Raw genomic sequence first — 26430 nt, 5'->3', positions numbered from 1 at the left:
TCCTTAACAGGGTAACAGCCTCTGCTTGGAGGTCATGCAGCTGGAACTGTGAGCGAACCGGTGAAATTGCTGGAGGAGGGCTGACAAAACGAAACGTATCCCTCGCAAACAACATTCTGCACCCACTTGTTCTTGACTCTGCCCGGTAAGTGTGTATGGTTCCCCCCACCGGAGCGAGTAACGGACGAGGGGAAGTAAACCCTCAGGGCTTAGACCCGGCCGGGCCTTAGTTCGCCGAGTTAGCATCAAGCTCTCACTGCGCACAATATACCTGTGAATCATTCCATCGGCGGCCCGGGACCACAGACAAATTCTGAAAGGAAAAACGCCGCTAGAAAGGGTGGAAGGCCTTAAGCCATTCTCCATGCTTTCCCAAACCTACAGCCTTCAACTGTCTTCAATTCAGACCACATGCGGACTACTCACTACCCGCATGGAATCCGAAGGGTTGTCCAGAAGTGGGATTTGAACCAACGACTCCCGAGGAGACTGCGACCAGAACGCATCACCTTAGACCACTCGGCCATCCGGACTTGCCCCAAAGAACGGGAGATTAGAAGCACACTGCTGTGCCGCAGGCTGCAGAGATGGCAGACGATACAAGTATGTGCCTGTAGAGCGAAACCCATGGCAATACCTGGGGGTCGCCAGGAGAGAAATATCCGCTCCAGCGCTGACGAGTAGATCTGAAACCATCAGGCCCTTTAGACCATCTCTTGTAAGGCGTCTCTGCTGTCTCTCGGCAGGAGATCCGCAAATTGGTGAAGAAACCCACACATACAGGGATCTATCACAACGGCCCAGCAAGAGCAGGCCCCAACATGCTGTTTGCATGCCGCCACCCCTGCGACAAAGTCAGGAGTAGGTTCGAAGCCAGAACCTCCTGGCAGGTGGCAGTGGACGAAAGTGAAGTACCGCCAACCAGTGAACAACGCGCCAGGAGGGAAATATATAAGAGTAGGAGAGCACCTCCCCGCACTCATTGAAGATGCATCCCTCCAGATCTCGTTCTAGGTCATCAAGGTTCCACGGGGGTCGCAGACTGAGGGGCAAAAAGTCCCTGAAGCGGTGGGTGGTAGAGGGGCCGGAGAGAATTTCTAGGCATCCCCGGTGGTATCACCAGTGGGGGCAGAGCAGGAGGCGACCTAGACAGTGAGTAGGTATGCGAATACTCAAAACTAAGCAAAGGGACCAACGTCCCTCGCTTACGATTGGTAAGTAGCCTCAGACTCCCCATGAGAAGAGTTCCTTGACGCTGATCCACTGCTCGGCGTCTAGAGTCGAAGTTGCCGGGAACACCAGATCCTCGCCGACGAGGAAAGGCTCACAGAGGAGCGAAGCCTGGAACAGGACACCGGCGTCAAGCGCCGGCGGTAATGACCCCGCGGCGGTAACCCATGATGTCGACATCACAATCCCTAAGATATTGACCGTCTCTACGACATTGACCACCACGACGTCGAAACGTCCCGACAGCGTCAAACACTCTTTCACTTCGACGTCGACTTCCCTTCGACGTCGAGCAGCACTGTACTGAGGTGCCGAGCATCACTGCTCTTCGAAGCCGAGCATCACCGCCAAGCCTTACAACTCCTCAATGTCGAGCATTACAGCTCCTCGATGTCGAGCATTACAGCTCCTCGACGTTGAGCCCTCGATGTCAAGCATTACTGCCCCCTCCACGTCGAGCATTACTGCTCCTCGACGTCGAGCATCACTGCACTTTGACGTCGAGCATACCATGACGGCGAGCATACCTCGACGTTGATCCTCACGTCGACGTCAATCACCACCAGAACTTCGGGGTCCTCCAGGCCCACTCCTAGACGTCGACCTATAACGTTGCGTCGACCGGAGTTATGGGTTGACGTAGAGTATCCTGCTCTCGACGTCATAGTCCTCGACGCTGACGGGAATCGCGTCATTTTTCAGATGCGTTCCCAAGAGGTCACAGCATAGGACTCGGTAGAGGACCTACCCTCTCCTTACCCAGAGGCCGAAGAAAATGCCTTCAAACTTCCCTGCTCCAAACCTGGGAGCCGAAGCCTCCTGGAAAAGAATAGACAGAGAAAACAAGTGTCAAAACACAGGCAAAGACAGAATACCAACTCTGTGAGCTTCAGCGTTGGTCTTTATTTGAACTGCAGTCACAGTCACATGTGAGCTAGAACTAGCATAAAAGACAAGGAGACTGCAGAAAATTCTGCCAAAAAAAAACACAGCAGAATGTACATAAAGGCCAAAGACGTCAAGTGAAGCTGTAAAAATCCAGAAATAATCACTAAAAGTGAATAAAAAAAACTCAAAAAATTGAAATCTAATGCTCCAGGGTCCTGCTAGCAGGAGCCGGAAAAAAGAACTGAAAGTAAAAGGGCTTGGCTGTGCATGCTGGGATACCGAGGGTCTCTGGAAAGTTTCTTAAAGGCACGGTATCCCTTTTCCGGACACATAATGGCAGCCTATGGGGGCTTGTCTGTACAACCCTTCCTCTCTATCATTTCAAGGATTTTGATGAGGGGGAGTTTTTGTCTATGAGGAAAACTTGGTAAAATGTGTAAAAAATTTGACATTGTTGGCTATCCTTTTCACTGTTTAGATTAAGTGGTGGCCATTGCAGCCTGGTAAGTGTTAGGCTGCATTATTTGTCTTGATTTTCTCTTAAGTGTCTATGCAGGACTGCAAAGAAGTGTCTCTTCTTAAAAAACAAGCAGAAGATTTGGAAAATAGGAATAGTAGAAACAACCTCCAACTTTACGGACTTCCTGAAAACATTGAAGGTTCCAACCCCACCCCCTTTTTTCAGTCCTTCTTGCCCAAATTCTTGGACTTACATTCTACCAATTCACTCAATATTCAAAGAGCTCACAGACTTATTCCGAAAATCTCAGCAAAACCTAGTGGTGTGATCATGCTTTTTCTGAACTAAACCAATCTCCTTCAAGTTCTTTCTGCGGTCAAGTCCAAGAAACAGGTTTTTGGGAAGGTCATAGTCTCTTCTTTTCTCAAGATGTAGCTAAAATCACAGCAGATCGACAGAAAAAATGTCTTGATCTTCGTCCTCAAGTGCATTCACTCAATGCGAAATATGTCCGCCTTCATCCATGTATCTTCAAGGTTACGTGTAAAGAAGGAACCACAACTTTTGATGACCCCACAGCACAGCAGAAGTTTCTTACTCTTAATGGGGCTGATACTATGGACACTTCAAGACCTGCTTGAATATTATATATGTTTCATGTTACACTGTTCTCTTTTAACTTGTTCTCAAATTGTTTAAGTGATTGTTAGCTCTGTTTATGTACTTGTAACACCTCTATAATTGTAATACTGTTATTTCTCTTTCTTCGCTTTTATCTCTTCATAATTTTCCTATATTTTTTACCTTATGAATATTTCTTTTCATTAATTCTTTTATCTCACTCACAGGAGTTTTTGCTTCAACAATTTTGTTCCCTCCTGATCCTCCTGTAACGTTGACATCTTTGATTGTGGTCCTTTCTAGATTCAATGGATCTTCACAGCTGTTGTTGTCTTCTCCTGGTGTAGTTCCCCCAAGTCGTGCTGTTTTGTAGGTATGATGTTCAGTCGTCTTTGTAAGACATGTACTGTCCCTTTGTTCTCTATTCTCTTCTTTTTTCTGTTTCTTTTTTGTATCTCCCTTCTCACCTGTTCCGATTTCCCTTCTACTTTTCCCCTTTATCTTTTTTACCTATGTCTTCCACTTTCTCTGCTCTTTTTTTCAAACTTAGTATCCTATACATTTCTTAATACTTTACATATTTCTAAACTCTCTTTCATCTTGTAAATACTTTTTTCCCTTCCATTTATTTTCCTCTACGCTTATAAAGTCAATCTAACTGCTTTCTTGTAAGCATAATGTTTATTCATACTCTTCTTAGTAAGTTACATTTCGGGTTATTACCTGGAATATTAAAGGATTGAACAATCCTATTAAAAGGCAACAGGTGTTATTTCACCTAGCAAAGTTGAAAACTGACATCGCATTACTTCAAGAATCTCACATTTCTGATAATTAAGCTTCCAAGTTAAAAAGATGCTGGGTGGGCCATGTGTTTAATTCCCCTGCCCTAGGTAAGAAAAATTGTGTTTTGATTCGATGTCAAATTCAAATTCAAATTCAAAATAAGCTTTATTTCGATATACATTTTTCATATCATAAAAGCATACAATTATTAAAATACATACAAAACACTATTCACATACAGAAGTAAGTCACAAGGAGCCAGTGCCATTTCAATTAGGATAAAAATAGGGAAAGTATTGGTCACATTCATAGATAAAAAAATAGAGTAATATTAAAAAATTATCCGGTTCTCAGAACCCTGTGCATTAAAACAGTTTATAAAATATGTACAATCAGTTTATTTGTTACATCGGGTTTCTGAATTTTACCAATAATTTCAAGAATTTGATTAGAGTATAGATCACTTCCGGGGTTTCCATCCTTTGTAGTCTAAAAAATGCGTCTCTACAAGAACAGAGACCCCACTCCTTAAGAATTGGTCTAAGCAAAATTTTTCTGGGAACTTGATAACATTTACAGAATAAAGTGCAGTGCAAATTTGATTGGGGGGCTACATCGTCACAGGGACAAGGCAACATTTGTCTCGACCAATCGTTACAAGATGGGAATGTGATTCATCGGAAAAAGGTACCCATTTTAAATCTAGTTAAAAGTATTCTAGCATAGCAATTAATATCACTAATAAGATATAATCGGGGGCCCCGTTCAGGAGTAATCTGTTGATAGGCTAGGACAGACTTTTTTATTTTCTCCATGTTCCATCTTTTATTCTCTAGATGGTCCATGACCATTTTGCGTAACCCTTTCCTTGAGATTGATTCCATGCTAAGCAGGTTTTTAAAAAACTCCGGGTGACCAATGTCATTCATCATTTTTTCTACCACAGACAGCCATTTAATTAGCTTTACACCGTCTAATTGTAGACAGTCAGTTATGGTGTTGCGATTAAAGGTTGTCTCAGGGGTTAACCAGAGCGTGTGCCATAGCAGAATGGGTTCCGTCATTATAATGTCTGAGATATATGGTAGACCAAGTTCTATATGTATGAAGTAGGTAGGGGTTGATTTTGGGACCCCTAGGAGGTACCGGAGGAAACGATTCTCAGTTTGTTGAATGCAGAGTGCAGAGTCGATCCCCCATACCCCTGAGCCATAAATGGCCGTGGTCACACATTTAGCCTTATAGATAACAGTCAGCTCCTTGACAGGTCTACCCCCAATTTTAATAGTGAAATTCTGCAGTGCTCCAATCGCTTTGGAAAAGGATAGTTTTCTAGCTATAATAGCATTTTTCCAAGTGGATTTCCTATGAAAACAAATCCCAAGGTATGGAAATTGGTCTGTTATCTCTATTTTTTTTAACAATCCTATTAAAAGGCAACAGGTGTTATTTCACCTAGCAAAGTTGAAAACTGACATTGCATTACTTCAAGAATCTCACATTTCTGATAATTAAGCTTCCAAGTTAAAAAGATGCTGGGTGGGCCATGTGTTTAATTCCCCTGCCCTAGGTAAGAAAAATTGTGTTTTGATTCGATGTCACAATTGAATGTTTCTGTAGTTCATCAATAAGTTGATGCTGAGAGCCGTTGGGTTATTGTTAAGTTGCTTATTGATAAGATTCCTATTGTTATTTTCAATGTATATGGTCTTACTTCGATTGACAAGATTTTTTGGTCTAACTTATCAGACAAATTACTTACATTTGACGACGATTTCATTATACTTGGTGGAGACTGCAATCAAATTTTAGACCCCATTCTTGACTGACACTCTACTGCCAAGTTTACACCTTCTAAAATGCACGCTCAATTTATTTCAACAATTCGACGTAAAGCATTAGTTGATATTTGGAGATTATGCCATCCTGACCTTAGGGAGTCCAGTTTCTATTCTGCTGCTCACCTCTCACAATCCCGTATTAATTATCTTTTCTTAAGTAAATCCCTGTCACAACATGCCATTCACTCAGAAATTGGTTGAATTCTAATATCTGACTATGCCCCTGTTCTTGTTGATATTGACTTGATCCCCTTTCCCCCTCACCCTGGTAGATGGCGTTTTAACAATTCCCTATTACTCGACCCTAATTTTGGTAGAATTCTTCACCATCAATAACACTTCAGAATCCCCTTTTGTGATGGTAAGGGATTCATTTAAAGTAGCCGCCAGAGGTTTTATCATGTGTTTTGTTCATTCACTACCCCGGTTCAGTCCTGTGTGTAGTATATAGATGCACTTAAATAGCATGTTATTTCAACTACATGTATCTAAGAGACTCGCATTATAAGAATAATCTTTGAAACATTAGATGTATTAAAATATTGCTTTACTTGTTTTGTCTTCAGATACTAAGTCCCCTGATGAAGGGCATAAACCCAAAATGCATTGGGCATAAATGATGAATACATATTATGACGACAATAATATGAAGAATGAAAAAGTGATATGAAATAAAGATATTACCCAAAAGATCAAAGATAAAGATATGGACCTTTATTGAACATTTTTTGAAACTTAAACCCGAGTGCATTGAGGAGACGTTACTTCTAAGGGAAATAGCGCATCAATTAGGAAAAGGACTTTCTCAAGAATGGCCAATTGCTACTTGGGTTAAATTTGGTCTAAGCTCCATAAAACCTCTTGAGCTGCAAATACCATGCAAAGCCTTTTTTCATTTACCACAGACTATTATTCTCCCCTATGTCCTTAGCTTCTTTTTCCTCTGACTCATCCTCTGTTTGCTGGTCATGTCCCTGTCCCACTGAAGATTTAAAACATATGTTATTTGAGTGTCCCTCAATCCATCAGTTTTGGCAATTAGTCTGGTCCCAAATCTTGAAAATTTTTAAGGACCAAATCCGAATTTCCTTTACTAAAATATTTGTAGGCACTCTATCTCCCCAATGGCCTTAACACCACTAAGTTTTAAACTTTTGGATTTATTAATAGCTATTGCCTTCCACTTAATAACTTCTAACTGGAAACAAGCTGATAAAGTCACTTTTCGAGCATGGTGGAACACTGTTTGTTTCCACCACAGACTTGATACTAATTATGGCTCCCCCCATCTCTGGCAATTGAAAGAGATCTTTTATGGCTCCCCTTAACAACTTATTCATCTCATTCTGCCTCCTCTTCTGCTGCCCTTAAAAATATACCTGATGAAGTTCGGGAACCACCTTAATTTTGCTCGTTTTGCCTTTTTTATGCTTATCTGTTTACCTGATTCCTCTTAATTAATGAAAGTTCATTACAGTTTTCTTTTCACTTTTTCATTCAATAATAAGCTTACAATGTTATATTCTCTGTGTATTTATATGATATTTCTGACTGTTTTATATTGACAACTTTATGTTTCCTCCTCTCCCTTTTTCCCTCCTTCCTCCCTTTCCTCCTCCCCTTTTTAGTTTCTCCCAATATATTTTTCTCGTATTTATATATACATATAAAGTTAATTCCTATATTGTCTTCTTATTTTAATTAATCATTTTATTATTCAATAGGATGGATTTTGTCACTTTTATTGATATGTGTTTCTTTTGTTATCTTTCAATAAATCAAACTTAAAAAAAAACTAAAGAAGGACTATAACAAAAGTTCTTTTTGCCCTCCGTGCAATTTTTGACATATAAACGAAAACAGCACTGTATCGAGGAAGGAGCCATCAATACAGTACATCTTGTATTTCTTTGGCTGGCTTCGATAATCTGCTTCCGCTGCACTTTTACAGATTAAACTGAGACCTGTTGACTTTGCCGCTTCTTGTTTTTGTGCATCCTGTTTCCCTCACAAAATTAGGAACTGTGTTTGGCAAAAGCATCAGGAGCCTCAAATGTACTTGTTTTTGCTGGCACTCAGACAGATCTTCAATTGTATAACATCAAACAGAGGAATGCCACAACTGGCAAATTAATTCATGCACAAGGTGGCCTTTGTCTCCTTGATGCCGTGTGAGACTTCAATGCCTGTGTTGCATAGCTGTTGTGTGCGTTTTCTAAAGAGAAAATTTAACAAAATAAACCTTTTCACTTATGAAAATGTATCCTCCTTGCGATAGAAATGTATTTCCATGCAATGTCTGTGGCTAACCATTGGTATATTTCAAACACAGCATCAATAAATAAAGGCTCAAAGCCAAGGTAGTTTTCAATCTTACTTGTCATACATGGCCAACAGGAGGCTCAGGGTGAGTTCTGGGGCTCTGGCATCCAGCTGTCCAGGCTTCTCCCACTTTGCACAGTGGAACAGCTCCATCAACATCTCTGTGAGCTGTGGGATGTCTAGGAAGTCTTGCCTCTCCACATGGGATCTGTGACTCTGTAGGACAAGTTGAATGAGTGGGACCCCAACCAAGTGCACTGTAGAATAAAGAAAGCATCCTCTGGTCAGGAACATCCTTCATCACCAGCATAAAGCCTAACAACATGAGACCTCTTTCACATTAGAGTTTGTATGTAATAATGAATCACTGCTTACTTCCAATGATATGAACTGTGCTCTGGTGCCACCCCCCCCCCCCAACCCCCCAGCTAAGTTCACGTTACATACATGCCATACCATAGCAGATCATCGTCTGATCTTCTGCTGACTTTCTTAAAACTCAAAATAGGATCTATTAGTAGGAACAAACAAATGATTGTTGTTAGCCCAGTGTAAGCAATGTGCACTAACTTAGGAATTAATAAATGGATATGTAAGGCTGTATTTCACGCCTGAACTTTTGTAAAGTATAATTGGTGTCCAAAGTAAACTGTCTTCCGAATTGTTTCTCTCAACAACGATCTGGTCAATTTGCCAAAGGGCATGGATCTATAACACCCAGAGATTTCTGAATAGAACAGCTGAATCTCGCAAGAGGGCTCCTGCATACTGACCCTATACAGACTGACTGCAAGGGGGATCTATGAGTGATGAATGACACGTGTCATGTCTGGTGAAGTCATGTAACCTGGCTGGAGCTGTACATGGCTCACTTTGACCCCTGAAAGTCTTGTGTTTCTCAGAGTGTCTGAAGAAACATCCTATGTGATTGGCCAGAGTGACTGTCAGTTCCTGGTTTCCGTGCTTTGTAAATCTGAACAAGCCAGTAACAAGGAAATCTGGGGGCAAATGTACTATTTTTAACACAACACAGCCCATTGCGTGAAAGAGAGAGAACAATGCAAAGCCATATTTGCTAAGATATGGTGCTGCTGCTCTCTTACCTTGCACTGGTGCACTTTATAGCTGCTTTGCACCATGCACAAACACCTTTGTACTATGCGGTAAAGGTCTGTGCATGAGTCTAGCATAGGTTTTGTAGTGAGAGGGTACTACTGTATGTGTACTGTAGAGTGCAGCACACATGAAAAGTTGACAAAATTTGGACCAAAAAAAAACTTTGCTTATACATTGCACCTGCCACATGGAGGAATACTTTTTGGTGCAAGGCCTTGCCTACAAATGCTAGAAAGTGTTTTGCATCAAAAACCATGAGTGGTTGCACAGGAACACCCATGTGCCACCATGTGACATCCCTTTGATATAAATCAATGAAGATTACTTTAGGCTGCAGGTTACTTTAGGCTGCTTTCCATCGCACAAGTTTTGCACTGGAAAGCAAATCCCAAATCAAATCTATGTGCCACTTTGCATCACTAAGGTAATTTTGCAAAAAAATAGATAAGTTTTACCGTTTTTGGTTTAAAAAAATAGCTCAAGAGATGCATCAGTGTTGTGGTACACATTTCTAGGTGTTAAGCAGTGCTAAATTTGCACTTGTGCCTTCCGGTGCTGCGCACCGGCACTTAATTGGTTTCCGGTGCTCTGCATCTAACTGTCAACATCATACTTTGAACAGTCTACCACATGGTGGCGCTGCTCATCTAATTTAGAAATGAGCAGAACAACAGTTGTTTAGGAATATAATATACATTAAAATTGCTAATACCTGCCTCCCCAGCCATTCATTCCTTTAGCATTGGGGGCCTGGAATAATCTGAACTGTCGCATTTACATGCAAGAGAGATGGTTAGTAGTTGTTTTGGCAGCAAGGACAAGGGCGATGGGTGATGCAAGCTGCAGTGGCCTCCTGGTCAGAGCTCTAGCACTTAATATTTTAAAAATTAAGCACTAGTGTAAACAGTCCCATTTCAGCATGTCAGGGGTGTGCTGGTCCTTTCAATTCACTTAACGTTTCTGCATGCATGACTCACACATTGGTGAGGAATTTATATTTTTTTCCTCCCCCAACCAGAATCATGTTACAGACTCCCCTATCTAGCTTCCTTTACTAATCATTTAAAGATGCTTAGTATACATTAAGGCCTCATTACGATGTCAGTCAGAAAGCATTCCGACCGACTCCTTGTCGGAATCGGTTCCGACCGACTCGCGTTCAGCGAGTCCTACCGATTACAATGGTTCTGTACACCATTCGTAAATTCTCCCATTGACTTCAATGGGAGCCTGTGTTCCAACAAAAACACAGGCTTCTATTTAAAAAAAGTGGTGGTTGCGGAATACCGTGCACCCTGTCGCAGGCACCCCATGGTACCTGCCATCTGTGCAAGGCTGGAATGAGGGGTCTCATGGGTACCCGCATGGTCCCCAACCGGAGACCTCCTGCTGAAGGAGGGCCTGCTACGGGCACCCAAAGACAGTTTTTGACAGCCGTTTTGTATCGGACAGACCGATTCGGAAAGGCTGTCCAAATACGACATCGTAATACATCGGTCGGACAAACGGTCCACAGACCTCTATGATTTGGCTCTGACCTACTCTGAAATACCGGTCGGAACCGAGCCGAAAAGACCGAACGGTTACCTTCTATTGTAATCGGTCGGTCAGAAATTTTTCCGAATTGGTCGGACACATGGGTTCCGATGCGGGTTAGGAAAATATAAATGCTGTTCAGAGCCTTTCCGACTAACATGAGGCCCTAAATGTGTCAACAACTTACCTTTCATAACCTACACCAGGCATTGTACTGAGCAAGGAAGAAAAACAAAATGCCCTTGTCAAATCCAAGTTTGTACACTGAGACGTAAGATGCAATGTGTAGCATCACTGCCCTGGGTCAGGGCACACTGACAAATACCGTATTTGCATGTATGTTGTTCTGTTAGTAAAATTACACTTTAAACCGGGCATGAGAACAGGTCCCTTTACAAGCCCAGCATGGAGGCCTAAAGATTCATGCTCCTTGACAAAGCTCCAGGTCACTGGTGCATTTTCTGCATTAGGAAATGAAACGGCAGCAGAGGGAGAGAAGCTTCATTCCATGAAAATGAACTCCGCTTGTTTAACGTGTCATTAATTAATTAAAACAATATATATATATATTTTTTTTCTTCTGGAAAATGTACTCAGCTTGTGGCCACAGATTCACCAGCATCGATTCAGTGAATGTGCATCTGTCATTTAAAAAGGAGATTCTTGCCCTATTGGAAGAAAAAAAAACATGCCCAGAAAACCATTGCCAAAAGTGTCCTTCTTTTGGATTTTACACATGCACAGGGAGCAATTTATGTACTTGCGCCCCATTATTGACACTGTATCCTTACTGCTTAGGTTTTAAAAAACGTTTAAGTTTAAAAAAATCAAAATACTGTACCTGAAGTTTTCCCACTGTTGCGTACTGCACAACTTTGAAACCAAATAATAATGTAATTGTAGCAAGGATATCTATGTATTATTTAATCCTGCAGCACCGATATCCTCACTAACTCGGCCCCTGGGAATGGGACACAACATGTGACACAATGTACGGACAGTACAGTGGCATAATTGTGTAAACAGCTAGGATAGGTTTAAAGACAGGACCATAATGTAAAGAAGGTTGTGAAGAAGGTCAGATTTTATTGAAGATTTCTCATTCAGATCACTAACATCCCAGAGGTTTGGCGCTTAATAGTGAGCATCGAAGCACAGAAAGTCATTTTAATCATATCAAACTTCACATGACCAATGGTGCGAGTTACTATTCCCAACAATGATAATAGCCCTAAATTCTGCTAAATGAGGCTTTTTAGGTTGAGCGCAGGAAGGGCGCATGTGCTGTTTGCAAGACCTTTTGGAGTCAATAACATGACTTTGCTCCTGCCTGCTGCTTACCATAGATTTATTCCACTGTCATTTTTCATTACTGCCTCCCAACTGGTTCCTGCAGCCGAAACGTCACTTCCGTTACAAGCTGAGGAGCACCGGCCAAGTACGGTTTTCTTACGCTTGCAGTGTTTACCCGTTGTTTGGAGGAAATCTTTTACGTTTGTTTCCCTTCTTCTGTGTCAATATCACCTTTGTTTCTTGCTTTTACATATTTTCGCTATCTAATTCGCCCCCCCTCTACATAAATAAAGTGCAAGATGGTTTTTTTGATATATAATTGTACGGTGTGGCTTTCGTCAGGGGTAGGGGTCGGGGAAAACTGTGCGATGCCGAGGACTCATGTACTGCACCTCCTTCACTTACAGCATGCTGCGATATAGCGCCTCTTTCCCTGTTTTGCTGTAAGGTGCAGGCGGTGGGTGTACCTCTTACCACGGGGCTCCCTCTGGCACCATCTTTAGTCTGCATATTATCACATTTCTTTTCACCACTTTTATTTATCTAACAAATATATCAAACATAAATATAAAAAAGGGTTTTGATTGTCCGATTATTTAACACTGTATCTGATGTTAACTTTCACAAACCCCAAGTCCAGTTTGACAGCAGGCGCCATAGCGCTGCAGGGTCCAATGTCCGCTTTGGGTTTTGGCCCTCGTACACAGGTTGGTGCGTGGTGGGAGCTGCCCAGGTACTTGGCCGTCACACTGCGCTGTCAGTACCAGATCTTCACGGTGTCACCAGGAGATGATATTGCGTCCCTACTGCTACTGGTGCCAGTGGCCGCCACACCTAAGTGTTCCGACAAAAGTCAATACTGGCCTGGTCCCTTATGTGTGGCATAGAGTTCTCTCAAGGCAGCTAACTTCTTGACCAACAGTCCTGGAAAGGGAAATATTTCGTTCAGTAACCCACTATGGTGTGTAGCGAGAGGTGCAATATTAGGTACTATGCGGCTGCCCGCTGTGCACGCAGTGGTTCCCTTAAGAGGGCAGCCCCCTAGTATCTTGTCGTTGGAAACCCTTCTTCTGGGCGTGCCCCCTCGGGTTTGGCGCCTCTGGTGCGCGGTGGGCTGGGGACAGGTATTTATACCTGCCCCTACCCACTGGCCACCCTCTTTGTCCCCCGAAAAAGGCGTGAGTAAAAGGAATGGACTGGTGGTCTATGATATGTAAAGGGGATAACCCCCACACAAATGGTAGCACTGAATGGCTTGGCCACGGTACACTTTGGCTTATCAGGTGCGCAGGGCAGCTTAGGCCAGTCACTCTGCCTGCCCTTGGATCACCCGTAAGTTAGCCCACCAAGTTGGCATTCTCCTTGTATGTAATAAACCTGCAGCAAACTTTCTCCAATAAAATCTTGTGTTGACTGTTTATTTTGCGCAGCGTGACTAATTATTGCTGAGCGGTCTGGGAATGCCAATCCTGAAAAACTGCAACGCCAGTAACTCATGTTACTGCACTTAAAGCACTCTGCGAAAAGGCGTCTCATCTCTGTTTTTCTTCGGCGTTTTCCCTTTTTTTTCTCCACCAAGTGATTAAAGAAAGGTGAGTAGGCAAAAATTCGTAGGGGGGCGGGGGCGGGGAGGGAATGATGGCTAAAAATGTTTTGCGGGGAAGGACCAGTATTGGGGACAAGAAGGCTAATGCAAAGGAGATCGCATGGGCATGATGCATGTTTCTATGCCTTATTCCACAAGCCTAAATTGCAGGACCTATTTGATAACTAACATTACATTGCTTTTTGGGCCTTTCACAAGCATGGTCCATGGTACCTGTATAAAAACGTCAGGCATACAATCCCATACGAGAACTCCGATCCGCAACAGCCAATCGATGATTGTCCCTAAATTCAGATTGGCAACTAAGGGAGGAAAAACACTGGCAGTAATTGTTGCAAAGGCATTGAATAAACTGCCCCAGCAACTCCGCGCAATCACTTCTGAACAGAAGTTTAGGAAATCTCTTAAAACTTAGCCTGGCGGGCTCAGTCTGTAAAACACTTGTTTAACTTCTGCCTGCTGTTTGAGGACGGTTAAGCTGTTACCATCTTTCAGCAGTACGAGTCAAAGCGCCAAGATGCTCCTTGGAGTGGTAGTGCGCTATATAAATGATCCTCACATCACATAACATTACATTTCACTTGTTTTAGAAAGAACATTATTTACAGTTACTTCATATTATAGGCCTTTAAATATTACATGGCTGCTAAGTTTAAAACGATGCTATGGATTCGCACCGTTTTAGTCCTCCTTCTGCTGCACTTTTACTACTGACTAACTTCCTGTTTGATTCAGTAATTTACAGAACTCTGGGAACTCAAAATAAAGTTCGTTATATTTTTATGTTAAAAAAACGTTCCACGAGGCGCATTATTTGTTCTCATCATCAGATGAAACACTTTTAATTTAAAAGAGACCGGCATTACAGAGTTACATCATCCATTCATGCATATAACAAGCCTTTGCAATGCAATAGGTCCCGCATTACTGAAAGTTTGCAGTTGCATTTTTACTTGCAACACTAATAGCTCAAACTTTAAGTAATGGGAGTGCTATTGCGTTGCAAATGCTTGTTTAGTCTTGTTACTAATATAGCATTTGTAGTACTCACGCTGGCAGACCGTCTGAGTTGCGCGCAGCTTCATAGCAGTTCTGTACACAGAATTCTCAATTTCACCGAGAGGCCCTGTAAAGAAGAAAGGAAAGAAGTACTGATCAGGAAAGTTGAACATTCTCTTAGACGGCCATGCCTTCTTTTAAGGGCTTCTTCTGTTCTTTAGGGGTTTGAGATCATTGGTTGCGGATCCGGAAAGGTTTTGATTTGTGTTTGCTTTCTTCTAGGCCTAATCCCTGACCATTGGAACACCACGGACCCAGAGTATTTCACCCAGCAGCAGCAGCAGCTGAGGTCTCGAGGAGAAAAAAAACGAGTAGGAAATTAGAAATACCGGGATAGCAGTTTCATACTCACTAGTAAATTGCCCATTTCCTAGTTGATCCTCAGAGATCAACATGTGACGCGTGGCAGCTTCCCCACCTCTCCATTTCCTGAGTCCCTCTGTATTAGTAACCCGGAGATGGAGTCAGCATTACAGCCACTGCTCTGGAGCAGTTGTCATTAGGCTCTTTGTCAAACTCGATGTCAGAAGTATTTTTCCTTGCAGCTGTCCTACCCAAAGAGCTCCAATAGACTCCTGTGCCTCACTTCTGCCTGTGAACGCATCCCTGTGTGCCCCTAGCTAAGGCCAGTAACGTAGCCTGCTATTCTCTGTATGATGCAAAGGTCCCATATAACACAACACATGCCCGGCCTCTGAGCCTCGCCACCAATGAGCAGTCCCCTTCTTCCAATCGTCATCAGCCATAGAAATGAGCCAAACCCCTTAAATGTCCGGACATCCTCGATTAACTCACAAACCCCAACACTACAAAATTCAAAACTAGTCCCTAGAGCATGTTGACCCAAAGCCACATGTGGAAACAAAGCCACAGCTTCCCTAAAACTTCTTCAAACAAGCCTTTGGAATGCAATCTATCTCGCATTTGGGACCTTATAAGTGTTTATTGATTCAGCATATCACACATTAGTGCATTGTAGATTTCCGTGGCTATAAATGTATCACTGTGTAAGCGCTCCGTCAAAAAATAATCAGATGCTGCCCCCTCTAAAATTCTACACCATGGGGTAGTTTGGTGGCTAATATAAAGTAAAATCGTACACCCCTGGGGAGTACATGAAGTGCTGAGTAGCTGCTGTCGTCCTTGAGAAGCGTGGGGCAGGTTCAGTCTCCAGCATTATGGTTCTTACATGCTCCTGTAGGTACGGAGATCTGTTCAGCAAAGAGGGAGAGAAGCAGGCCACCTGAGTGAGTGTAACAAAGACCAGCAAACTTCTTAGCTACAGGAGGTGGCCTGCCTGCAGCAAAGTGCCCCTTAGTGAAGGAAACAAGCCTCAGCCTGCTTGTAAGTTTGGAGAGGATATTGAATAAATCCCTCTTGATTATCAAAGAAATGTTACCATAATGCCTCCTACCACGCATTCAACGTTTGAGGACATAGGAACCCTAAATATTATAAGAAGATTTCCATCTCATAATCAGCTTCGAATAGCACAGGGACCAGTACCTGGAACAGTGGCAAATCCCAACTGGGGCACAAGAATCTGAGGGGCCGCGATTCCACCCTTTTCTCTGCGCCTCCTCAACTTTTTCCAGGAGATCCTCGAGAGGCGCTTACTCCAAATAAAGGAGTTAATATCAGATTTAAACTATCCCATGTTAGAGTGTTCTTAAAAATCCATCTGGGAATGGGGCTGGTTCTTTGTATTCCACCCTGCTTTCAGGAGAAGGTGTTAGCCAATCAGTGTTTTTGTTCAAGTTTGGGGACCCCAAGTTTAAAAAAAAATTAAGTTGAAGATTCTGGAAAGGAATGGCCAAAATGTGGGCACAGATAACTAAAACCATTAAGGTAGGGTACTACAATAGCAGGACTCCGCTTTGGGATCTTCCCGAGAGTCCCGCTTGGTTGAGAGACAGTCTAGCAATACCGATTAAGGAAGCTGGGTTGGCTGTTTGGGGTGATTTGTTCACAGAAGGGGAGCTGCTCTCGTGGGAGTGTCTTAGAAACACCATTGGCTCCAACTTTGCTAGATTTAAGTATATGCAAATAGCTAGTTGGTCCCACGCATATGTTTCTCGGACAAAGCGTGGAAATAAATTCCCCCTAGGAGGTCACAGCCAATTAATATCATCCTTAGTCGATGAACCTCCAGTTAAAAAGGAAATCTCATCATGGTATAACCTGATTATGGAAGAAAGGGATGGCACTTTCTCATTACCAGAAGACCTTTGGTCATCTACCATAATGGGGTGTAATCTGCAAGTGCTCTGGAGCCTATCCTGTGGAATGTTGTGGGACGTAGTGAAACCATCGTGGCTCCGTAGAAATCACATCTTTACCATCCACAGGGCCTACTACTCTTCATTAAAGCTTTCGAAATTTACCCAGGGGAGCCCGGTAACATGCCCTAAATGTGGTGTGGTAGCTGCTTCGGACTGTCACATGTTTTTTGAGTGCCCCGTTTTGTCAACTTTTTGGGATGACATTAAAAGAACTCTTTCTTTATCTTTGAACTTGAACATAGTCCTCGATCTCCCACTGATTATCTTTGGTATTTTGGAGGGTCTCCAAAGTTCAGAGAAGAAGCTAGTTTTTTACTCTATCTTGCTTGCCAGGAGGGAGATATGCAGAAGATGGAAAGACTCTTTGTTCCCTACAATCAAAGATTGGTACACCTCTATCTTTACTGTCTCCAGATTAGACCTGGGTAGGTCTGGTAATTCAAACAAAAAGGCGTTTTGGCATCTATTAAATTGGGCGCATTGAATGTCCGGGGTTTTTTTTTTTTGTATTTTTTTTTCCCCGTGTCCAATGATTAAGCCACTTAGACCCAACCCAGGGCCCGATATCATTGTGGAAATATCCACTCATTTCTTGATTGGTTTTTGTCTGGTGAAATAGAGTTTGTTTGAGAAGGAGGAGCTGAAGGTTAAGTATCAAGGGTTAAAGTTGAGCCCTACCAGCTAATTATCAGCTGAGACAGCATCCCGCTCGTATACCACTCGACTTCATCATGGAAACAAAACCATTGTGGCAAATGAGGACAAAAAAACAAAAGAATCTGAGGGGCCAACTGAACCCTGATTATTGCTGATTTTATGATTTAAAGAGCAGCTGGGGGACTAGTTTTCTTTCTTGCACTATGGTTCATGTCACGTTGGCTCAGATTCTCTATAAGTGCCATTACTGTGGCTGACAAAAGACCACCTCTGGGGATGCTGGCGGAGGACCACATGCCGTGCACTGCCCCTCCCCACCCATGATGACGGGTGTACGAGCTGCCGGGAAACGTTTGAACACAATAAACCCAACTGGGACTACAACAGCTGATACAAGAGGTCCAGGCAATATACCTCTCTGCTATTCATCACTGTAAATGCTTTGCACCCCAGTACTCAGGGGAAGTGCAGTGCTATAAAACTTCAGAGGAACAAGGCGGCGTGAAGATGTAGAGCACCTAGAGGTTATTCACTTCGCTTGAACCGCTTTATTTTTTCAGTACCAGCACTTTTCATAACAATCTTCTTTTTAGTGCTTCCTCGTGTCGGTTTAATCTTGCCCAAATTTTATTTTAAACAGGACATAATGTATTTCTAACTTTCACTTCGCAACCTTTAAACTGTGTAGCTCTATTATAGTGCGTGGGTGCAGTTGCTCACTGTTGGAAATGGCCATTTTTGCAGGGTTATCCCCAAACTGTTTGCTTCTTCCTCCTCATTTTTCCTGACCCTTGGTGGTGGGCACTTTACCACTGCTGATCAGTGCTAAAGTGCATATGCTCTCTGTGTAAATTGTTATTGTGATTGGTTATCCATGATTGGCATATTTGTATTACCAAGAAGTCCCTAGCAAAGTGCACCAAGTGTGCCAGGGCTGGTGATTCAAATGCTACTAGTGGGCCTGCAGCACTGATTGTGCCACCTACATGAGTAGCCTAAAAGGGTGTCTCAGGCCTGCCACCGCAGTGCCTGTGTGCAGTCTGTGAACTGCCATGTCCTCCTGGTCAGTGTCCCCACTGACCAGGCCTTACCCTTCCCTTTCTGTGCACATTGGTCGCCCCTATGGAAGGCCCAAGGTACCCCCTTGGGCAGGGTGCAGTGTATGTGAAAGGTAGAGCATGTACTGGTGCAGGTGACATGTTCTGGTAGTGAATTACAGCCATTTGTGTTTTTTACTATTGTAAGGCTATCTTGCCCATAGGCTATCATGGGGAATGCTGGCTACAGTGGCTACCAGTATATCTTTCCATAGGAGCAAGATAGGACATAAAAGTCTGGTATCATGGAACTCAGAATTTAATACCACATCTTTTAGGAAGGGTGTTTTTTAAATCCTGTGTTTGAGAACAGCATTTTTTAGAAAATGGCTGTTCTCTTGTCTGACCTTTCTGTGTGCTTTGGCTGTTTGTGAATTGACTGTCTGGTTTGCGAGTGACAAGGCTAGGGGATTCCAGGAGACAGAATGAGTCCACCCAGTGGTGAATAGAGAGATCTGCATCTGGATGGGAGGGAGGAGTTGCACCTGGGACCTGAATATGACTGTGCCCACCCCCCACAGTGTTGGCTCCACCCCCTTTGGCGGGTCTGATGTCTCTGCCCTGCACTGTGAAAGGAGAGAAGGAATCAGGTCAACAAAGTGCTCCAGGGCTGTGCTTTCCCTCCACAATGCTGGCTCCATCTCCTGCTGGGTGGCTGACGACCCTGCCCCTCTCTCTGAAAGGAAAGGAGAGGCCAGGAAAACAAAGTGCTCAAGGAATACCCAGAACTGGTTCAGACCGGGCTCAGAGCCCTCCTGCACAAAGGGAACAAGGACATTTAGGGGTATAAGTCAGGACCCCTACTACAGAAAATTAGATCATCCTGGAACCAAGAAGGAACCTCTGCCAAGGAGAAAGCTGGAAGACTGAAGAAGGAAGACTGTCCTGCTGTTGCTTTGCTGGACTGACCTGTAGTTGCTTTGCTGCAAAAGAGAGGGGAAGGACATTGCTTTGTGCTGTGTTCCCTTGCTTGAAGGAATCTCCAAGGGCCTGAAGAAGAGCTGGCTCCCTGTTAAGAAGTCCCAGGAACAAAAGGACTTCACTCCCAGCTTCCCTGAACTCTGCTGAGAGAGTTCTGTCCTTCCTAGAGTGTTTGGGCCAGTTGTGGTGCCTCTGGAAGTTGTACCTGTGTTGGGAAGCTGGAAACCAAGATTTTAAAGACTTTCTGCAAGTTTTAATGCATTGCTCGCTTGCGGAGCACAACCCCATCATTGCGAGGAAATTCGAGCCGCCGCGAAGGCCGAGCTCGTCGCACGGCCTGTTGCCGCTGCCAGAGTCATCGCATCCTTCGCTTGCGGGAGGCACCAGGCAGGTGCGGGAAGATTACCATCGCTGCGAGTATCGTCGCAGAGCCTGTCGTCACTGGGTTTGATCGTCGCACCGCGCTTGCGGACCGCATCACATCGCTGTGAGAGTCGTCGCAGAGCCATTGCATCGAGGGGCCGTGAGAGGAGAAGATCGAAGCTGAGCCGCGCATCGTCGCCGAACCGAAGATCGTCGCTGCCCGAAGATCGTCGCATCCTACCTTTTGCGAGCCGCTTCCACCAAAACCTGTGCACTGGAATCCACGCAAGGTATTGCATCTCTCCCCATACACACCAGAGTCATCGCAACACGCCCGCTGCGTCCAGCGGGGTTGTCGCAACACCTCCCCAGGGTCTCAGGAGTGACACATCGCTTGCTTTTCTACGCTACAGCTTTCACTTGGAACTTTTGTCGCATCTAAAGGTACTGTTGGCTAAAACGTGACGTAACTGTGGATTATTTTAACGCAACCTTAAGAACTCTTTTGAAACCATATTCTTGAACTGTGTATGTTGGATTTTTGTTGTTTTGGTCTTGTGTAGTTTAGATTAAATACCTTTATTTTTTCTAAACTGTTGAAGAAGTCAATTTGTGGAGTTTATACTGTGTTATTGTGAGTGTTGGTATAAATACTTTGCACATTGCCTTCATTAAGCCTGACTGCCCGTGCCAAGCTACCAAGGGGGTGAGCAGGGGCTATCTGAAGAGTGTTTCCTACTTACCCTGACTAGAAGCAAGGGTCCCTATTTGGACAGTGGTACCTACCTCTTCCAACTAGAGACCCCCAGTTCTAACAATCCCTTAAAAATAAGGTTCAGGATTGGATCTATCAAAGTCAAATGCTATGAAAAGAAGAAGGAATGCAGTTCCAAGAGAAAGATGCAGAGGTGTAATCTGGAAATTCTACAATAATCTTTAACCTGTTGGGTGCTCATGATGAGCTCAGCTCATCATGAGGCACGGTTCAGCTGCACTCATGACGAGCTGAGCTCGTTACAGCCGTTGAAACGTTCACACGCGGGGATAATTATTCCGCTGTGCTGAACGATCAAAAACGGGTGTGGCTGTGACGAGCTCCACTCATCACGAGTGCAGCTCCGCTGTGCCTCATGACGAGCCGAGCTCGTCATAAGCACAGCGGCAATGTACGGCCCCCCGCCCCCCTGCACAGCGGGGGGAAAACACCCCGCAGCGAAGGGGTTAAGGGCATACTGTTCTCTAGCGGCCATAATTTGTATTGCTCTTATGATCAGCAAAATTATACAATAGTTTCACCCGTCTTTTATTGCCTGCTTTGCAAATGAATGGCTGAACAGGAGGAACTGTCCGCAGCAAGCACGGAGACACCTGATAGTACTCTGTTGAGCCTTCATGTAAAAGGACCGTCAAGGGCCGCTTTCGTTACTGTTGCTTGATTTGTTTTCGGTGCCAGCTAAGCACCAGCTATGGACACCCAAAAGAATACTAAGGCTGAAATGGCCAGACTGAACAAAATAAACCATTAGTGAAATTGCCATGGGGTGGGAACAGACAGATAAAGGAGGGACCAACACTGACAAACACCAACTACATGCCAGCATTTTTGAATGCCACATACAACTACCAATGGCAATTAGTGGGTGCTCCAAAAGCCAACAGAAGAGAATACAACAGGTCTTCAAAGCTCAACCTAAAAGGATAGCCAATGTGGCACTCCCGCCCTGGCTTGATTACTGCAACTAGCTGTTATTGGGCTTTTAAAACAGTTTTAATACAAGCTGGCCTGTAACTGCGGGCCATAGTTAACCTATGCTCTGCATACCGCACTGAGGCAACACTCATTCATTTAGTTGGTAGACTCTCGGTTGATGCCTCTACATTGAATTATATATAAATAAAACAGCAAAAATACGGATGAACCTAATTCCGGAGTGCTTTTACTAGGATAACATTCTACATTACACTTAACAAACGATCCCTGACCCAGCACCTTACTTTGGAAGTGCACTGTTGACAGCCCTGCGTCTCTTGAGATGTTTTTGTGTCAGTGCGGTACACTGCCAACGACTTATAAAGCTAGAGTTGATTCTGGTCATCTTTTTACTCTGGAAGTTGTGTGACTCTGGTAATGAGATTTGTCAAAGATCTTTAAAAGGAGACTGGCCAGTTCAGGCACCTGTTACTTTAGTCATTGTATGGGCATTCGATCATATCAGAGGAAGAATTTAATGTGCCGTAGTCCTTCTTGTCTGAAGGACTTTTGAGAACCACGCTGAAGCATATAACCAGTTGGCGAAAACAAGCAACAAATGCATCAAGACAACTTTGGTGGAATTAGGTTTCGAATTAAAGAAGATAATGGAATTTATAAGCACAATTTGCACTTACAAAAACTCACATATGCACAGTGGTGGTAACCCCAAGAAATGTTTCAAGATCATTGTAAATTTCCACTTCTTCATCTGTGCATGCTGTGAGTAAAATCTCTACTCTTGTAAAAGCTGCTGACAAACACAGTCAGCCTTGCTAGGAATAATAACTACCCAAAAAAGTTAGCCTACAATTCACTCCTATCACAGTTTTCTTTCTTCACCTCCTACAAATGTTTTTGATGCTTGATCCCTTTTTTGAATGTGTGTGTAAATGATGACGTTGTTTCTCTGGAATTATATCTCTAATTATGATTGTGATTGGTGCTATCTGATTAGGTGTAAACGTTCTTTATTGTTGATGTCGTTTTGTAGTACTCAGGGAGTGGTAGCGGATGTTGGGGCAAAGTTCTCTGAACCTCTTCTGTGGGTGGGCACTCAATAGTTTTTTTGTTTGGCTCTGACGTTTTGTTGGTCAAAGAGATTACTTGTTGGCCTTAGAGATGAGGAAAATCCATGCCTTAGGCAATGTGAGGAAGAGGTTTGCACACACACAGATATAGTTAATTTCTCACCAAAGGCCACAAACCTGGGCATTGAAATTGGAACCATTTAGGATATTGGCAGCACCAGGTCAGTTGATGCGCTATTTAAAGGAGTTATTGACAAAAGCAAAAGTGAATGTCCGAACGGTCAGGAATCGTTTGACCATGAATGTGCAAATGGTTCTTTGTGAACCAGGAGGACAGTAAGCATAAAAACCAGTGGCCTTACCAAAAGAAAGAAAACTCCAAATGACAACTGGTACATTACGATACATGTGCATTCATGGGCAGCAATATGAAAATGTTTTTTCTTCATGAGAAAAACTATTCTAAGATGGCCACCAGTGGATCACTGGCCCTGTGCACCCACGGACAGCCATTTTGGGATTTTTTTTAAAGCACTAAATTATCATTCTGAAATTTCAGATGGTCATTTTGGATGGTAAAGACACATTCAGGTGATGTTTGGAAACTAGAAAAGAACAGAAAAAAACACATTTCCTTTGGCAAAATAAGAAATGTTGACTAAAGTTGCAGGCAAGTTAGAACTAGAAAATAACTACTTGATATTCAGGTATGAATAAAAGATGATTCTTTTTCAAGTGGCTTTTGGTACCAAAATGATGGGACATAGGCACTTACACCACCCACACGTTTCAAGTGCAGAGGAGACCACCAGGATTTGGTAGAAGAAGGTGCTCTCAGGAGGCATGCGCACTTCACAAAACAGCTTAAAAACAAACAAATGTAAACAAGTCCATATTTCTTTTCTTGGCACTTTTTCCAGCAGACAAAGTGCAAAGATTCTTGAGGATTTGAAAACCTGGCCGTTAACGTACGGTCGTGGGATTCCGTTGTCCACATTGAGGAAGAGATGGGGTAATCTAGCAGCTTCTCTTATAAATACTTTGAAAAGATGGTACCCTGGCTGAAAGATTTCCACTAGATGAACGAACAACTTTCTGGCTACTTGAATGTGGGTTTAAAGTTGACTGTTCCCACTGAGGTCACTCAGGAAATATCCACAACACAACCACACATGGAGTTGAGAAGAAAAAATGTTGGTCCTGGTCACTCAGGAGATAGCGTGACTTGCAACAGTACCCCACGGTTAAACACTTGACATGGTCCTCCGCTCATGAAACTCAATCAGAAATATTGGAGTTCAGTTTGAAATGGAACTAATTTTCATCAACAAAAATAATGTTACTCTCCTGCAAACTCTAGGCTGAATCACACTTATCTTAACTGGGGCCTTGTCATACATTATCTACTACAATGGGGCGCGCAAAGGGCTCTCCGCAGAAGCAGAACTAAGGGCCATATGTATCAACAAACCCTTTTGCGATTCCTCAATAGCGATTTTTAAGGAGTAGCTATTTAGGAATCGCAAAATGGTATATATGAAGAAAATCGCTTTTTTTTAGCGATTCCTTAATCTTCCTTATTTGCGAATTCGCATTTTGCGAATTCGCAATTAAGGAATAATTTCCAATGCATTCCTATGGGCGAGGAGGCCCATAGGATTGATTGCAAAATAATTCTCAAATTGCGAATTCGCAATTTGCTAATCTCAATTTGAGAATTATTTCAAGGGTGCAGGGGTGTCTCAAAGACACCCTGCTGCACCCCTGAAATGTACATGAGTGTGCATATGGCGCACATACATGTCCTATGGGCATGTGTGTGCATCACATGCCACCTTCAAAAATGCCAATTTGTGCATTTTTTGAAGAATTCGCAAGTTACCATCAACTACAAGTTGGTGGTAATTTGTGAATTCTTAACCATAATTTGCAGCACAAAAATGCTACATACATAGCATTTAAGGAATCGGAAAATTGTGATTCCTTAAATGCTATGGCAAAATAAGGAATCGCAAATCTTTGCTCTTCCTTATTTTGCGAATATTTCATACATACCAAAACATGCAAAAAGGCCTTTTGCGATTCGCAAAAGGCTTGATACATATGGCCCCAAAGTACATAGACAAACTAGAGCGCAAACCTTGCCTTCTGGTTAAACCCGGATTGGAAGGTCGCATCCACTTCATTAAAATGACTTCACGGGCTGCGGGACAAACTAAGGATTGGATTCATAACCATTGCCTAGTCAGCGAGGCTTTGAATGGCAGTCGCTGTTTTATCCTCCTAAACACACGATGCTTGAGGACTTGACCTGGTGCCTTGGACTCCCAACACCGTTTCACAACTTCACTGCTGAAATACAAACGGTTTATCTGAATTGTGTGGTGGCACACTACACATATGTCGGGAAAAAGTTACAGATTAGTCACTACAGCTAACTAAACGTGAAAGGTGTTCATGGAAGGTGCTCACTGGCATCACAGAAGGATGCCACATACTTCCTGACATATGTGCCACTTACCTTCTTTTTCTGGATCCATTTCATGTGCCGCTATCGCTTGAAGTCACTGAAACAAAGGAGACATGTAATAGTTTACAGCCTAGCTTAGAATATGTGCCTGTATCATACAGAGTATCTTATTGGGTAGAGGATAAACACAGTCTTATACAGATGTTGATCATCTTGATTACTGTGCTCATTACATGCCTAAAGCCCTGAAAACATGGCTTATCTTTACAATACAGAGATAAGCAACACTTTATGAACATACCCTTGGTCTTCACCATCATCACAAGGCATCCCCACCATTGATAATTCACTTGCGACCCATGTGACCAGATTTACTCCGACATAGTATTACACCATGATGGTGTAATATTAAATGTGAGGAAAGTGTGCTGTTGATGCACATATAGGTTTTGAGAAGATAATCCTTGAATTTCCATTAGTCAGTCAGTCAGTGATAACTTTATTTCGGTCGGAGACCATAAAAGTGCAGATAAAATACATACAAAGCACAATTGATTAAAACAATAAATAGTAAGCAGGTAATATTGGTCATAAAAATAGATTAAACTAAGAAGTTATCTTGAACCTAGTAGCATAAGATTTTTAAAAAATTGATCAAAGATATTAACATTGGTATTAAACATAGCCTTTCCTTCTGCGCCACATACCATGTATAAAACGGGATACAGCAAAAACTATGGGAGGCAAGGTATCATACATTAAAACTCTACACGCCTGCATGCAATGTCTGAAGCCCAAATTCCTACATAATAGAATCAACCAGCATTTTCTTATTGTTGCATACGCTGGACAAATAAACATAACATGTGGAACATCTTCTCGCATATAATTACATGCCGGGCAGGTTCCATTTTCTGTTTTAGCCCATTTCGAGGTAAAGCCCTGATTGGCAAGCAGCCATGCCTCAGTTGGGTATATAATTTCCTTGCAAGAGGAGGTTGGATTACGTCTAGGAATTCCTCTAGTCGTGATTCAGATTTTACTAAGAGGAACTCTACAGACAACCTGCCTGGGTTGTTGATCACTGTAGGGCAAGTAAAT

At 43.1% G+C, this 26430-nt stretch overlaps 1 protein-coding gene across 1 annotated transcript in view; it reads right to left on the bottom strand.

Moving 5' to 3' along the window:
* The window catches only part of DYTN (dystrotelin), a 248249-nt gene extending 222850 nt beyond the window's left edge, over positions 1-25399 (bottom strand). Inside the window, exons 1-4 of the mRNA XM_086954076.1 lie at positions 25381-25399; positions 14751-14825; positions 8204-8405; positions 1990-2049 (exon numbers count right to left, since the gene is read on the bottom strand). Coding sequence (XP_086810202.1) covers positions 1990-2049; positions 8204-8405; positions 14751-14825; positions 25381-25399 — 356 coding nt within the window. The remainder of the gene's footprint in view (positions 1-1989; positions 2050-8203; positions 8406-14750; positions 14826-25380) is intronic.
* Positions 25400-26430: the final 1031 nt, after the last annotated feature.

The sequence above is a fragment of the Lissotriton vulgaris genome, chromosome 2_1, assembly GCF_964263255.1.
Source record: "Lissotriton vulgaris chromosome 2_1, aLisVul1.2, whole genome shotgun sequence".
NCBI lineage: Eukaryota > Metazoa > Chordata > Amphibia > Caudata > Salamandridae > Lissotriton > Lissotriton vulgaris.
The sequence above is the reverse complement of the archived record's forward strand: the minus strand, read 5'-3'. Positions and strand labels throughout refer to the sequence as shown.